Here is a 13,121-nt window from a genome sequence, read left to right as displayed (position 1 = left end):
GGGTAAAGTAAAATCCCAGCAAAACATATTTGATATTCCAGGAAGTTATTTTAACAGCTTTTACACTAAAGGGTCATTATCATTTTCAGTTTCAGTTAGTTCAACCATACACTATGGGAATATACAGTATATGTAAAAATGCAAATCTAGTTCTTGACTGGGTCAGGGTAAAATTATTACTAGTTGTCACAAATATTAAACTGAATTATAGACACAATAGAAATATAAAGTGAAGCTACCTCACTATTTTTTGTTGACATAAATTCAACAGGATAATTTGTTCAGAATCTCTGTAAGAAATGGCACTTGAGACATTTTAAAGCCATTATTTTGAAACAAACAATTTGAAAAAGAAAATCAGTTTTATTAACAATTTCACAAACTAAAGAGGCCACAACATTGTGTTTGGCACAAAGTAGAAAATCATGAGACAGAAGAGGCTTCGGGTCTATACTGATAACCTTAGACTGCAGCGATACCACACAAATAATAATTTGGATTAACTGAAGATTAATTTGGAAAAGTCACTTGATCTCTGTCAGTCTAAGTGAAGCAGCAGGGAGGTAGTGTTTGGTTCTGCCGGGCTTCCCCCACCCATCCATGGGCAGAATGTTCCGTTGCTCTCTGGAAATCATAAAATTCGTCATCTGTGTTCGAAGGCAGAATTCCATCAAGACTTCCACCCACAACTAAATAGCTAAGATGGTGCTGTTAGCAGCTCAGCAGAGTGCGTCTGCAGGTGCCTGTTGAGGTGCGTGCGACGGGTGTAGCTCTTGTCACACTGCGGGCAGGGGTACGGACGAACCTCTGAGTGGGTCAACAGGTGCTTCTTCAGGTCAAACTTCCTCTTCAAGCTCTTCCCACATTCTGGACAGCTGAACGGCTTCTCACCTTTTTTTTTTTTTTTTAAGAATTGGACAATAATTTTAGAAATTCAAATCAGAACAGGAAATTAAATAGTAACTACATATAAGAATCCAGAGTATTTTATTTCAGGTTGCACAGAAAATTGTGGTAATGATCAGAACTTTAAGAACACATTGCATAAGTCCGGAATCACATTCATGAAAGTATTAATATGATCAGAATTACTTAAACCTACGGTTCTTTAACCATAGGCCCACTTAACCGCCAGCAGCCGGGGCTCACCTGAGTGCGTCTTCATGTGCTCTGTCAGGTGGCAGGATATGGAGAATGCCTTTCCGCAGTCGCCGCAGCTGTACGGCCTCTCCCCTGTGTGACAGCGCATGTGTTTCTGCAGGTCGCCGCCCGACGGCCACGCCTTCCCGCACACCTCGCAAACGTATGGCCTCTCGCCCGTGTGCTGCCGCACGTGCACGTTGAGCCCGGCGAGCGCCGTGAAGCGCTTCTCGCAGTACGAGCAGCGGAATGGCTTCTCGCCCTTGTGGATGCGGAGGTGGCCCTCCATGCCGTCCTTGGTCCGGAAGCGCTTGCCACACTGCGAGCAGAGGTAGGGTTTCTCCTCCGAGTGGGTCCTGAGGTGGGACTGGAGTGAGCCCAGGGTGGTGAAGCTCTTCTCGCACTGGCCGCATTTGTGAGGCCGGTCCACAATGTGACTCCTCTGGTGGATCCTCATCAGGGTCAGTCCAGTGAACGTCTCCTCGCAGTACCGGCACTTGTACCGCGGCCCCTCGCTGCCCTGGGACGCCGCGTGGCCCTGCTGGTGTTTGATCAGCTTCGCCTGCGACGTGAACGTCTCGCCGCACACCGGGCACGTGAGCTTGGGCACGCGGTGCATCTGGCGGTGGGCAGCGCGCTCCTTCGCCGAGGCGAACACGCGCTGGCACTGCGTGCAGGCGAAGCCACCCCCAGGCGAGTGCGTCTGCTTGTGATTGGTCAGGCTGGAGCGGAGGCGGAAGCGTTTCCCGCACAGGCAGCACTGGTGCAGAGGCTGGGCCCAGTGGGTCTTGTGGTGCCGGCTGAGCTCAAGCTGGGTCCGGAAGCTCGACCCGCACTGGAAACACGTGTTGGTCTTGTGGGTGAGGCGGTGGCGGTACTGCTCGCGGAGCGACGCGAACCCCTTGCCGCACTGGGGGCAGTCGAAGGTGGCATCAGCGCACACGGACCGCTTGTGGTCGCCCCGGGAATGCGTCGCCAGGTGACGAAGCACCTGGCAGCGGTAGACGAAACACTTCCCGCACGTAGGACATTTGTGGGCCACCCGCCGGGAACTGTGGGAAGCGTTGGCGGGCTGCGTCTCGGAGGACGAAGACTCGCCAGCGGGGTTGTCTGGAGACAAGAGGAAAAGGTGAGAGGTCACAACTGATAATGAGTATTAAAAAGCTGCCTAATAGGGATGTTCATCGGCTCACCTGTGTCACTCTCAACCACGATACATTCAACCAGCCTATCAGACGACTCAGAGATGATGCTGAGGAGACAAGGTACCGCATGGTGTTTGTCATGTAAATCAGAAGACCGATAGTCACCCACTATTCAAATCCTGACACTGTTCAAATGCACTCAAAATAAACACACACAAACAAATCCGCTCCCTGTTATTGCTGCAGCTAAAACGCTTCGGCACTCCCGACACACAAACTCCGACCAACCTCTCTGGGTAATTATGCTCGCACACACACGCGCACACACACTTACTTCTCTGGGGAGGCATGTGGCTTTAGTTTGCTCACAGGAGCGGTGTTCATCTCCGGTGACGGCCTGCCCTGTACTGAGAGAGAGTCAACCCCTGACTGCCCCCTGCAGGCCACAGGCAGGGCTAGAGTGGGCATCGACTGGGACACGCCGGTGAGTGAGGGCCGGCCCGCTTGGGGGATGATCATCACCGATTGGCTCTGAACAACAAACCCCAGAGTGCCCCAGTCGGATAAGGCCGCGAACCGATTGCCCGATCCCCGGTCTCGACCAATCAGCTCGGTTGCCCGCGGCCTCCGGCCGTCCGCCTGTTCGACGCCGACCGCCTCCGGTTCCTCGCCTCTCTCGCGGTCCGCCGCGTCACCGGGTAAGAGGTCTGACTCGCTGTCGGAGTCGGCGGTAGGGGGGTACGCGGTCATGTCTTGGAGGCGGACGGGGAAAAAGCTGAGGAGGTTGGTCTGAGCCGGGCTGGCGTCTGCACGACACAAGCAAAATAAGGTACAAGCAAATAAAACTCCCTGAAAGTGTTAAAGCACCGGAGCTTACAGACTATGACGGAGCTGAAGACCCCTGTGGCGTGGGGGTGACATACCTCCGTTCCCCAGGCGCTCGCGGCCACACATTTGGCTTCGCAGCACAGACCTAAGCCCATCACTGTTGGGGGCGGACTGCAGACATTCATCCATACCACCGGGGACAGTGTCGAGCCAAGAGGCAGCCTTGGGAACACGGGGGGGGGGGGGGAAAGCTGAAGCCTGACTTACGAACACTAAATAAAAAGGAACTGTTGAGATGTCTCAATCAGAGATTGCATTCTCTGACCAGAGTGTGTTTCAACGTGGCTACATTTGCACCATAGAGGTCTCATCTGTGTATCCAGGTTCTTTTATCTCCTGTTCCAGCACAGACAGCCCCATTGAGGCCATGTCCATGTCGAAGTGGTCAAATTTGGTGTCATTCAGACCAACTGGTTCTTCTGAACAGCTCAGCCAATGATCAATCAGGTCGTTAATAGGGACCAGCCACTGAAGTTGGAAGTCCCACCCACTACATTCAAACGGTGAATGCTTTCAAGGGCAATTTCAATGTGGTTTTTGGGGTGCTACACTGGAAACAGGAGATGAACAGCTACAAACATCATCAGTCTTTAGAGAAAATCATGTATGATCCTTTCATGTTTGTAAAAAAATTAAAACGGGCTTAAAAGAACAGATTTGGACAACCAGTGTAAACAGCCTATGTAGTCTCTCAAATACAGTGTTTCTCAACCCTGCTCCTGGGCACCCTCCTGCCCTGCATGTTTTAGATCTCTCCCTGCTCTGTCACCCCTGATTCAAATGATCAGCTCATTATCAAGTCCTTCATGAGCTACATCAGGTGTGTTGGGGCAGGGAGAGATCTAAAACATGCAGGGCAGGGGGGCGTCCAGGAGCAGGGTTGAGAAACACTGATTGAAGAGGTCAAGCTAAGTTTGGACATCAAGTAGTCTCCAGGCACCTGTTTAAAGTCAGGTACTGGCAGCATCTCCTCTAGTCTGGACAGAAACACACACACCAAAGACTCCAGCTCACTGTTAAAGCATTGTCCAAACTGAAAGAAAAATACAGAGAAAGGGAAATAAATAGAGAATCACTATGGTAGCCACTTGCTGCTTATTAATCAATTCAATCACATGTCAGACATTTAGAAGACGCTCCTATCCACAGTGACGTCCATACATTATTGATTACATACATTTAGTACCTATAGTACTATTTAAAATGTTAATTATACATTTTCTTACAGCCCATCGATCTCCTGGTAGCCGCTGGGTGTATGCCAGCAGCCTGGCTTTGGCATCCTCAAAGGCCTCGTCATTGGACTGGAAAAACAACATTCACTCATTATCTTCCAGGCATATTAGTACTACCAAAATAATAATAAACTTGGTTTCATGAAACGGAAATCCCCTATGAATGTTTTTTTTTTTTTATAATTTATCTGAAACATCGACCTAACAGATATTCTCTTTTATGAAAAGTGATCAATGATAGATCATTTACACTGTGTATCTAGAGAAATCTACAGATTCACTTCAGTGTATCTATAGACATTCCTTTTTATGAACGTGATTAGATCAACTGATAGCAACAGACACACTCAAAATGAATCCCCAAGCAAGGTCGCAGCTCTGCTTCCGTAGTGTCAGTCTCTAGCTACCATTCCCTCCCCTGGCAGTCCTTCTCACTGCATGTGACTGGTAAAGGAAGTGGAATATAAGCTACAGACATAATACTCAGAGTTTAGCTTTTGAGTGTCAGATTCTTCCTTTTAGTGAAAGTCAGGTGTAAAACTTCAGTTCCCATAAGCCCATTTCTCTCTCACCTGTGTCAGACAGATTGACTGGATCCTGTCTAGGTGAGTTTGGAGTTCTGGGGTGTCATGCTCACCGATTCGCTCCTGGGATATCTGAACCAATCAGAGGTACGTTTAAGGAATACAACAGCCAATGACTGTTCTTATGCACAACACAATGCGCATGTACAGTGTGCTACATGGCCAATATAACACGGCTAAAGGCGGTGCCCAGGACAGCCACACTGCTATGTGAATAAGAACAGCCCCGGTCTCAATAACACTGCAGCGACACAAAAGCAGTCCCGAGCAGACAATGTGACCACCAGGAACGTTCCCTTTCGATACATTCATTGCACAGCATTTTTCTTGCAAAACACTACGACTCACCTTTGCCCTGAGGCCTAGAAGCAGTGAAGCCCTCTGCCTGTCAGTCAGTAGTTCTGGAACGAGCTCCGTGACCGCACACACAAAGTCCTCCAGCTTCCCATAATGCTCCACGCACCGCCGCTCCACTACCTGCCACATGACTGCCGACATCAGACGCAGCGGAGGAACCAGCAGCCGCAGAGAGGAGAGTGGAAGGGGGGATTCTGAGGAGAAATAGTAGAGGGTAAGGTATCTGCTTTCACTCCTCAGGGATAACTTCTGCTTCTATCGCTCAGTGATAAGGACAGAAGCTGACAGAAAAATGTAGGTATACGAACAGAGCACATATTTGCGTGTTACCTGCATAAGTGTTGGGTGTGAAATGTAAGAATTTACTTTAAATATCCAAACCTCCTATGAGACACTCTCAGAAAGTGGGGTGACGGACATTGGTTAGACATTATTGACAAGTAACCTGTAGCAAAGGGGATACTTGGATTGCTAAAAGGGCACCTTGCCTAAGGTATTCAACTCAAACTACAAAGCTTTGGGTATGATTGCCAATCACTCCAACCCTAAATAAGCTGCCGCCCCATATACTTCATACATACACATATAGTCACATATCCAAGATTCACATTCCTAGTTTTGACTGTGACTTGAGAAGCTCTGGTCCAAGGTGTTAGGGCGATGTGCTGACGCCCTGGACCAGAGCTACACTGCCAGCTGCACTAGATAACTAACCTACCAATACAAGCAAAGAAATCTTTGACAGTTTAGTCCACATTTCGCAGATGACTCACTCATGTGTACTCTGCAACTTAGCTAGTTAGCAAGCATTACATTATTTGGTAGATATTAACAAATAAAGTTAGCGGATGATTATTAGTGGCTCACGTCGCATTAGCGGGCGGCTAGCTAAACATTCATGTCGGCCTTCTTCCACCAACAGCTATGAAGTAGAAGTCTTAGAGATACCAAACCACAATACTTAAGAATTTGTACAGTACCCATTTCCCCCCCCGAGAAATAGTTCTTCGTATTGTAGTAGTATCTCGCAAATGTTGATTGACACGGCAATGATAGTTAGCTTCTCGTTTCCTTGTTAACTTTTGATGACCCGGAAGTTGATAGAGCGGCAGGTAGCCAGCGTGCGCTCTTACAAAAACAACAAAGCTGTCGGATTTTATGACAAACCAAACAAGGTACGTTACTAACTAGCTAGCATGCAAAACATTGGTCTACGTTTATTGACTGAAATCATAGTTTTTTTCTCTAACTGAAAAGTAGCTAGTCATTATTATTATTTTTTTTTACCTCAATACTTAGCGACTGGTCTTCTGTAAGAGGACCATTCTGCAGCCTCTGAACTTGTCCACCACGTTGCTTGAGCTGCATAGAAGCCGCCTACAACAGCTTAACATGTTCCCAGGACCCCACCTTTCAATCTGGGTCAAAACCTGATGGTTTTTTCCAACGCTTCTTTTCAAGTGATCCAGGAGAACACATCAAAGAAATGGTTGATATCGAGAGGGACACTCAGCACTCAGATACACAGGTGCCAACTAAACAGGTGAATGTGTGGCCTCAGGTTAGGGAGGACAGTTCCAGCACTGGAGAAAAGAAGCCTAGTCACATCTGCCCTGATTGTGGTAAAAGTTATACACGTTCAGATAATCTGAAAACACACCAGAAAATACATATGAAAGAGAGACCGTTCCTCTGCTCTGAGTGTGGTAAAGGTTTTACCCGCACTGATAAACTGAAATCACACCTGAAAACACATGAAAGAAAAACAAAGAAAACTAAACACCCCTGCACTGACTGTGTTAAAGGCTTTGTTCATTTGGAGCAGCTTGAAAAACACCTGGAAAGAAATCACCTAACACACAAGGAAAAGAAACCTCACAGCTGTCCAAGGTGTGATGAGAGCTTTGCTGACATGGTGAAACTTACCACACACCTGCCGGTACACACTGAAGAGCTGGCCCTCTACTGCTCTGACTGTGGCAAGCGGTTCTTGCATAAGGGGAAACTTCAAAGACACCAGAGGGTACATAGTGGACAAATGCCATACATCTGCTGCCAATGCGGGGAAGGTTTTACACAGGCACACAGTCTGAAACACCACCAGCTTATACACAGCGGAGAGAAACCCTACCTGTGCACCGAGTGCGGGAAGAGTTTCAGGCATGACGCAACGTACAGGAGGCACAAGCGCAAACATGAGCTGTCGCCCTCTGAAAAGAGAGCCTATCCTTGTTCAGAATGCGGAAAGACCTTTACCCGCGCCGATGAAGTTATGAGACACCTAAGGAGGTTCCATAACAGAGAGCGAGCTCTACAATGCTCTTGCTGTGAAAAACGTTTCTTCCAGCAGGACACATTAACCAGACACATGAGAATCCACACTGGAGAGAAACCCTACAGCTGCTCTGACTGTGGGAGAAGCTTCTCCCAAGATGGCGACCGAAAGAAACACCAAAAGAGGCACCACACTGGAAAGGCCACTACCCCTCTGAGTGTGACCCTCCATGTGGACTGTGCAGATGCACACAGACTAACAGATGGCACAGACTCGTATAACAGAGATGTACAAATAGCAAACAGACACACATACAGAGGAACCCAAGACACTAAAACAGCCCACCGGGTGGCAATGATATAAGTCTGACAGCTTGGGGTCTATTGTTTGTGGCTGAGTGAGATTGTTTTTTTTCTGCCTCCCTTGTAAAGTGACATAAGAGTTCAGTGGCTGGGATATTTTTAGCCCAACTTCTGACTGATTTTTGTAAGAGGCTTACTGCTCATTATCAGCCCCACTCCTTTCTCTATTCACCCACATCAATAGTTTAATTTCTCCCCTTCATTCTCCTTTTCGTCGTTGACTTTTCTATCTACTTTCCATCTACAAATAAATGTATAAAGACAAGGTGGTACATGTCTTTAGACCCCTAGCCGTTCCTCTTGCTATGCCCTCCCCTTCAACACCCTGTGTAAACCAGATTAAAGAACGTTCTCTGCTAATTAGATGGTGTTGGCCTTGGCCTAGCAATGTATTCTGGTGTCCAGCTTAGGCACACAAATCAAACAAAAGTGTGTGTGTGTTTGAGGACTACATCACCACTAATCTGGGCAGAGGGGACTAGGCAGCAACCTGACCAGACAGAGGCCCAGCACGGAGCAGCAAATTCAACCTGAAAATGTCTAGCTATAGCCTTCATCTTCATCCCTAACCTGTCCATAGAGGTCCATATTTCCAGCCAGGTCTCCACCCTCTGTCCCGACCTCTACCCCACCCTTTGCCTCTCATATCCAGCCGCTATACTTCAGGCTTTGCCCTCCGCTTCCTGGCCTGGCTCCCAATTGAACCTCCACTCTTCCCTGCTCCTCCATGGAAGGAACCATGGACCCTAAGGATACAATCGTACCAGAAACCAGAGACAAGGATGTCTCGGAGCCAGAGGATAGAAGTGGAATTGAACCTGAGGATGGAATCGGAACGGATGTCGGTGATAAGGTCGGACCAGAACTCCGGGACAGGGGGTTTACGGATCCAGAAGGTTCTGATGCAGAGGAGCCAGACGACAGGATTCTCATTGAGCCAGAAGATCCAGAGGAGCAGCACGATGGCAAGGATGAGGAGAACATCTTTGCGTCATGGATAGGCCACTGCAAGAGAGCTGCAGAACAGGAGGACACCGATCAAGAGGAGCAGGAAAGAGAAGCAGCGATAGAGGAGAGGAAGAGCAGCTGTGATCGACAAGCTCCTCCACGCATTGAACGCCGTCAATCACTACCTTGTCTGGTCAGTGTGTGTGTGTGTGTGTGTGTGTGTGTGTTTAAAGGAAGTGTGTATGTTTAGGCTGCTCTCACTTAAGCGTGGAAGGTTAGAGCAGTGAAATTTCCATACGCCACACCCTCCCCTCCTCTTTGCAAATTATCATGACAGATGGGACAATTAGCATCACTCCACAACACACACAGATGTACATGTAATTACTGTTAATTTACTTTGGGTAAAGGGTTTATTTTAGGATTTGAGATTTAAACAGTGTTAGACAAAAAAAACTGTTCATGTCACTCACAGACACACCTGCACACACTAATAGGATTATAACAAGCCAAAGATCTACAGAGCTGGAGTGTACCTTAATTGACCACAGGAGGGCGATGTGTGTGTCTGTCTCTAGTTGACAGTGAGGACTCTGTCTCAATTCGATTTCAATTTAATCTCCACTTAATTAAATGGCATTGGTATGGAACTCTTTTGTTTAAATTCCAAAGCAAGTGGACTTAAAAAAACAACCCAAAAAAAAACAACCTACATTTGAACTAATCATTACAAACACAAACATTTCAAAAGGATCAAGGTGTGTCAAAAGTTATATTATGAGCTAAAGTGTAGTTGGTGCTATAGATGGGACATGTAATTGCATTATTAGTGCACCCTCAAAAGATGAACACTCATTTCTTCACAAGCTGCCACCAATGCTTAATTTGTAAAGCCAGAGGTCCCGGGAAACACATTGGGGCGTGCTAAAGACATTGATCCAGTGGGCAAATCGACGCAAATAAAGCACAAAGGTCCGCAAATAGCGGACAACAAAAAATTCTAACTTTCACAGTCTTGTCAGGCAGTGCTGAGGGTACAAGAGGCTGCAGGAATAGCCAACTTTATGAACTCTGTTTTTAGCAGAATGTTCCCTGTGCAAAGCGAACACAGTGATGGAAAAAGACAATTAACGTGCAGCATTATCTGTGAAACTAGGTGCCAGAATAAACTGAGGAGAATCTGAGAGGTGCTGGATCTTGTTACAGCAGGATCCGACTCAAATGAACCACTTGCTGCCACACAAGAGGCTGAAAATTAGCTAAACATATCTTGACTAGTCAGTATATCATTCTTGGTTTCATGTTTAATCAGTGACACTTAACCTACATTTTTTATATCAATGTCTTTATTTCAATATAATAACATGATATATCGTTCTACAGTATTGCTATGATGAATTCACTGCCAAATACCCCTCCCCTATCAGCCAATCACTGTGGGCATAGTAAGTAAACTTGTTGGTGGAACACGATATCTTCCACAGCAACGAGTCTACCCCGCCCTTTCTCTTAACTTAAGATCTCTTCCCATTCCTTAATAAAGGATGGTCTTAGCAGGTTTGTGAATAGGTTTTAAGAGGAAACTCTTAGCTAGGACCTTTTACTGCTGTTTGGGAGTCCTCCTGGTGGTAAGATAAAACGTTTTGTGAATACGGCCCCACACCTTACAGTTACAGAGGACGAAGGGTTATAAAACTGATTGGAGTATCTTAAACCAAAGGGAGATTTCAGGTTTTATGTTCATTCTTATGGTTTAGAGGACCACTCTATCACTTTGTCTATCATTCTCTGTTTCTCTTACTATGTGTCAGGCTCAGCTCTCGGCTATGACGCAGTTGTCTTCTCTCTACAACGCTACAATGGCCCCGTCACCTGTCAGGCCAAACTCCCGGCCATGCATGTTATCCACTATTCCAGACCTTGCTGAACTGCCAAAGATGAAAGCGCAAACGCAATTCCGCAGACGGAACGTCATGTCTCTGGTAAGCTTATGGTTAGTGTTAATGCGTTAGGCTGGTTGTTTTTGTGGGGGGTGGCCAGGTTGGTTGATCCCTTCCATGACCCTTTTCCCACAAAAAATGACCAGTAATTAACGGTGAATGAACAGCAGGAAAATTGTAGACAAAATGAAATGAATCCAATTCTGTGAATCTCAGTCCCTTTAAATAACCTTTTCAACTAACCAATAAAGAAATGAACAGAACGTCAACAGGAAATCGGTGTCGTGTGTTGCAGAGTGACGCTGATCGTGTGTGTCTCATCTGCCGTGATGACCTGCACAGACGAGGGAGTGGTGTGAGGGAGCTGCACTGCTCTCACAGCTTCCACAGTGAGGTGAGAGCACTGCGAAAACACACTTTTAGGCCATGTCCGAACTCTCGCAATCATGTAACTTACACTGCATACTGGGCACAAATTATACTACATCCTATTTTATATTGTTTAGCGAAACACGGTAAGTAACAAATTTCAACAAACTACGCTGATCTTACTGAGAATTAGTCATCAACTGTGCAATGTTTATTCTTGCCATTGAGTTTGCCTTATACTTAATTATACTTAATTTAAGAAAAAAACTTTTATTCTTCCAAAATAAGGTATTAAATGTTCTGTTTCTGCATACCTAAGATGCCTATAAAGCTATATGGGTAAATAGGACATATTCCTTCACAGCCTTTTTCTCTCTCCCTGTAGTGTATAGAGGAGTGGCTGTGGAGGAAGCAGACCTGTCCTACTTGTTGTGTGCAGTTGCCTGTGCCAGAACCACTCTACTGGAGCTCCACTCGGGTGAAAGTACCCTGAGATCCATGTAGAACAGCCTAGAACATCACAGAACTATCAAGAACTACTACAGCTGCTACAACTGGACCCAACATCCACAACTTTGAATAGCTGGACTGAACATCAAAGCACTCAACCTAGAAGGAGCTACAAAGAACCTGGAATAGCAAACCAGAACTGCCTAGAATTGGTGAAGAACTGCTAACAAAATCTCTGCAAGATTAATTGAATTATGGGAGAAATTGCGATATTAACATGTGCAGTATCAAAATTGACTACTTCTGTGGTTTTCTTGATTCTTTGGAACTCTGTAAACACAACAGAAACTAAACTATGGTACTTCCTCCTATGAAATGTTCTAGAGTTCTGTCTATTCCACTTGGCATCAACATGCTGACTTAATCCCAAATGTCAATTTGGTGCCCAAGAAGGGTGCATCTTCTGTGGTATGGGAGAGGGGATGGAATTACCTGGTGGCATGGTCATCCATGTCCTTATGTCTGACCTGAATGCCTCATCAAAAAGTATTTTCTTTTGGCCAAAGTTGCAGTTGTGCCCGTACCGACTGCCATGTCATCACACTGCCACAGGCCTTGTTGTGATTCACAGCAAACAACATGTCTGTTTTAACAGTTTTGTAAGATTTTTGTAGGTTAGTTGAACACCTGGAATCTCTTAATTGTATGCAACGATGTGCAGAAGTGGAAGTCACATACTGCACAACTTAGGCCACATGGAATGCGGACAAATGTATCGTTTTGGCTTATTTCTAGAAGCCTTGCAAGAGATAGGCTTTATGTTTCTTGTCTACATTGTTTTGTTCAAATGCTTGCTCCAGTGTTAGTTTCAGACTGCAATTAAGACGTCTGTTTCAAGCTAATGAATGGCAATGGCAAAAGTATGGCTATTAAAAGAGTTTCAGATATAAGAGCAGTGACGGGATTTATATTTCATACAGGAGACAATATTGCTCAAGGGTTGGGAAATGTTGCTTAACTACGGGTAACTGCGCAAATGTCATCAAAATGAAATGACTATATACACTCACCTAAAGGATTATTAGGAACACCATACTAATACTGTGTTTGACCCCCTTTCGCCTTCAGAATGTTGGCCCATATTGATAGGATAGCATCTTGCAGTTGATGGAGATTTGTGGGATGCACATCCAGGGCATGAAGCTCCCGTTCCACCACATCCCAAAGATGCTCTTTTGGGTTGAGATCTGGTGACTGTGGGGGCCATTTAAGTACAGTGAACTCATTGTCATGTTCAAGAAACCAATTTGAAATGATTCAAGCTTTGTGACATGGTGCATTATCCTCCTGGAAGTAGCCATCAGAGGATGGGTACATGGTGGTCATAAAGGGATGGACATGGTCACAAACAATTCTCAAGTAGGCTGT

At 46.1% G+C, this 13,121-nt stretch overlaps 1 protein-coding gene and 1 long non-coding RNA gene across 6 annotated transcripts; one reads left to right on the top strand and one right to left on the bottom strand.

Moving 5' to 3' along the window:
- Positions 1-358: 358 nt before the first annotated feature.
- LOC105019729 (zinc finger protein ZFMSA12A-like) lies at positions 359-9,080 on the bottom strand. 5 transcript variants are annotated; one of them, XM_020042546.2, is made up of 10 exons: positions 8,805-9,080; positions 5,341-5,543; positions 4,981-5,064; positions 4,400-4,477; positions 4,114-4,206; positions 3,209-3,335; positions 2,620-3,091; positions 2,334-2,392; positions 1,150-2,250; positions 359-891 (listed from the first exon to the last, which is right to left on the bottom strand). In XM_020042546.2, exons 1-10 carry the CDS (start codon positions 8,968-8,970, stop codon positions 698-700), a joined length of 2,577 nt encoding a protein of 858 aa, XP_019898105.2. In that variant the 5' UTR covers positions 8,971-9,080; the 3' UTR covers positions 359-697. The 5 variants fall into 5 exon arrangements, with proteins under 5 accessions (XP_019898105.2, XP_034145689.1, XP_019898107.2 ...); XM_034289798.1 differs by having other exon boundaries at positions 6,637-8,918; XM_020042548.2 differs by lacking the exon at positions 8,805-9,080 and adding an exon at positions 6,217-6,521.
- LOC109614932 lies at positions 5,476-12,801 on the top strand. Its single transcript, XR_004575163.1, has 4 exons — positions 5,476-5,563; positions 10,746-10,916; positions 11,170-11,268; positions 11,629-12,801. It is a non-coding gene; the product is annotated as an uncharacterized LOC109614932 (long non-coding RNA).
- The last annotated feature ends 320 nt before the right edge of the window (positions 12,802-13,121 follow it).

The sequence above is a fragment of the Esox lucius genome, chromosome 22 (assembly GCF_011004845.1).
Source record: "Esox lucius isolate fEsoLuc1 chromosome 22, fEsoLuc1.pri, whole genome shotgun sequence".
In the NCBI taxonomy this organism is placed as follows: domain Eukaryota; kingdom Metazoa; phylum Chordata; class Actinopteri; order Esociformes; family Esocidae; genus Esox; species Esox lucius.
Note: the sequence above shows the minus strand (reverse complement) of the source record. Positions and strands in the feature narration are given on the sequence as shown.

Coding starts and splice junctions, on each gene's coding strand:
- LOC105019729 (XM_020042546.2), bottom strand. CDS start 8,970: ATGTTCTCCTCATCCTTGCCATCGTGCTGCTCCTCTGGATCTTCTGGC. Junction 5,544..8,804: donor CGTTCCGATTCCATCCTCAG/GTTCAATTCCAC, acceptor ATTTCTCCTCAG/AATCCCCCCTTCCACTCTCC. Junction 4,478..4,980: donor AGTCAATCTGTCTGACACAG/GTGAGAGAGAAA, acceptor TTGTTTTTCCAG/TCCAATGACGAGGCCTTTGA.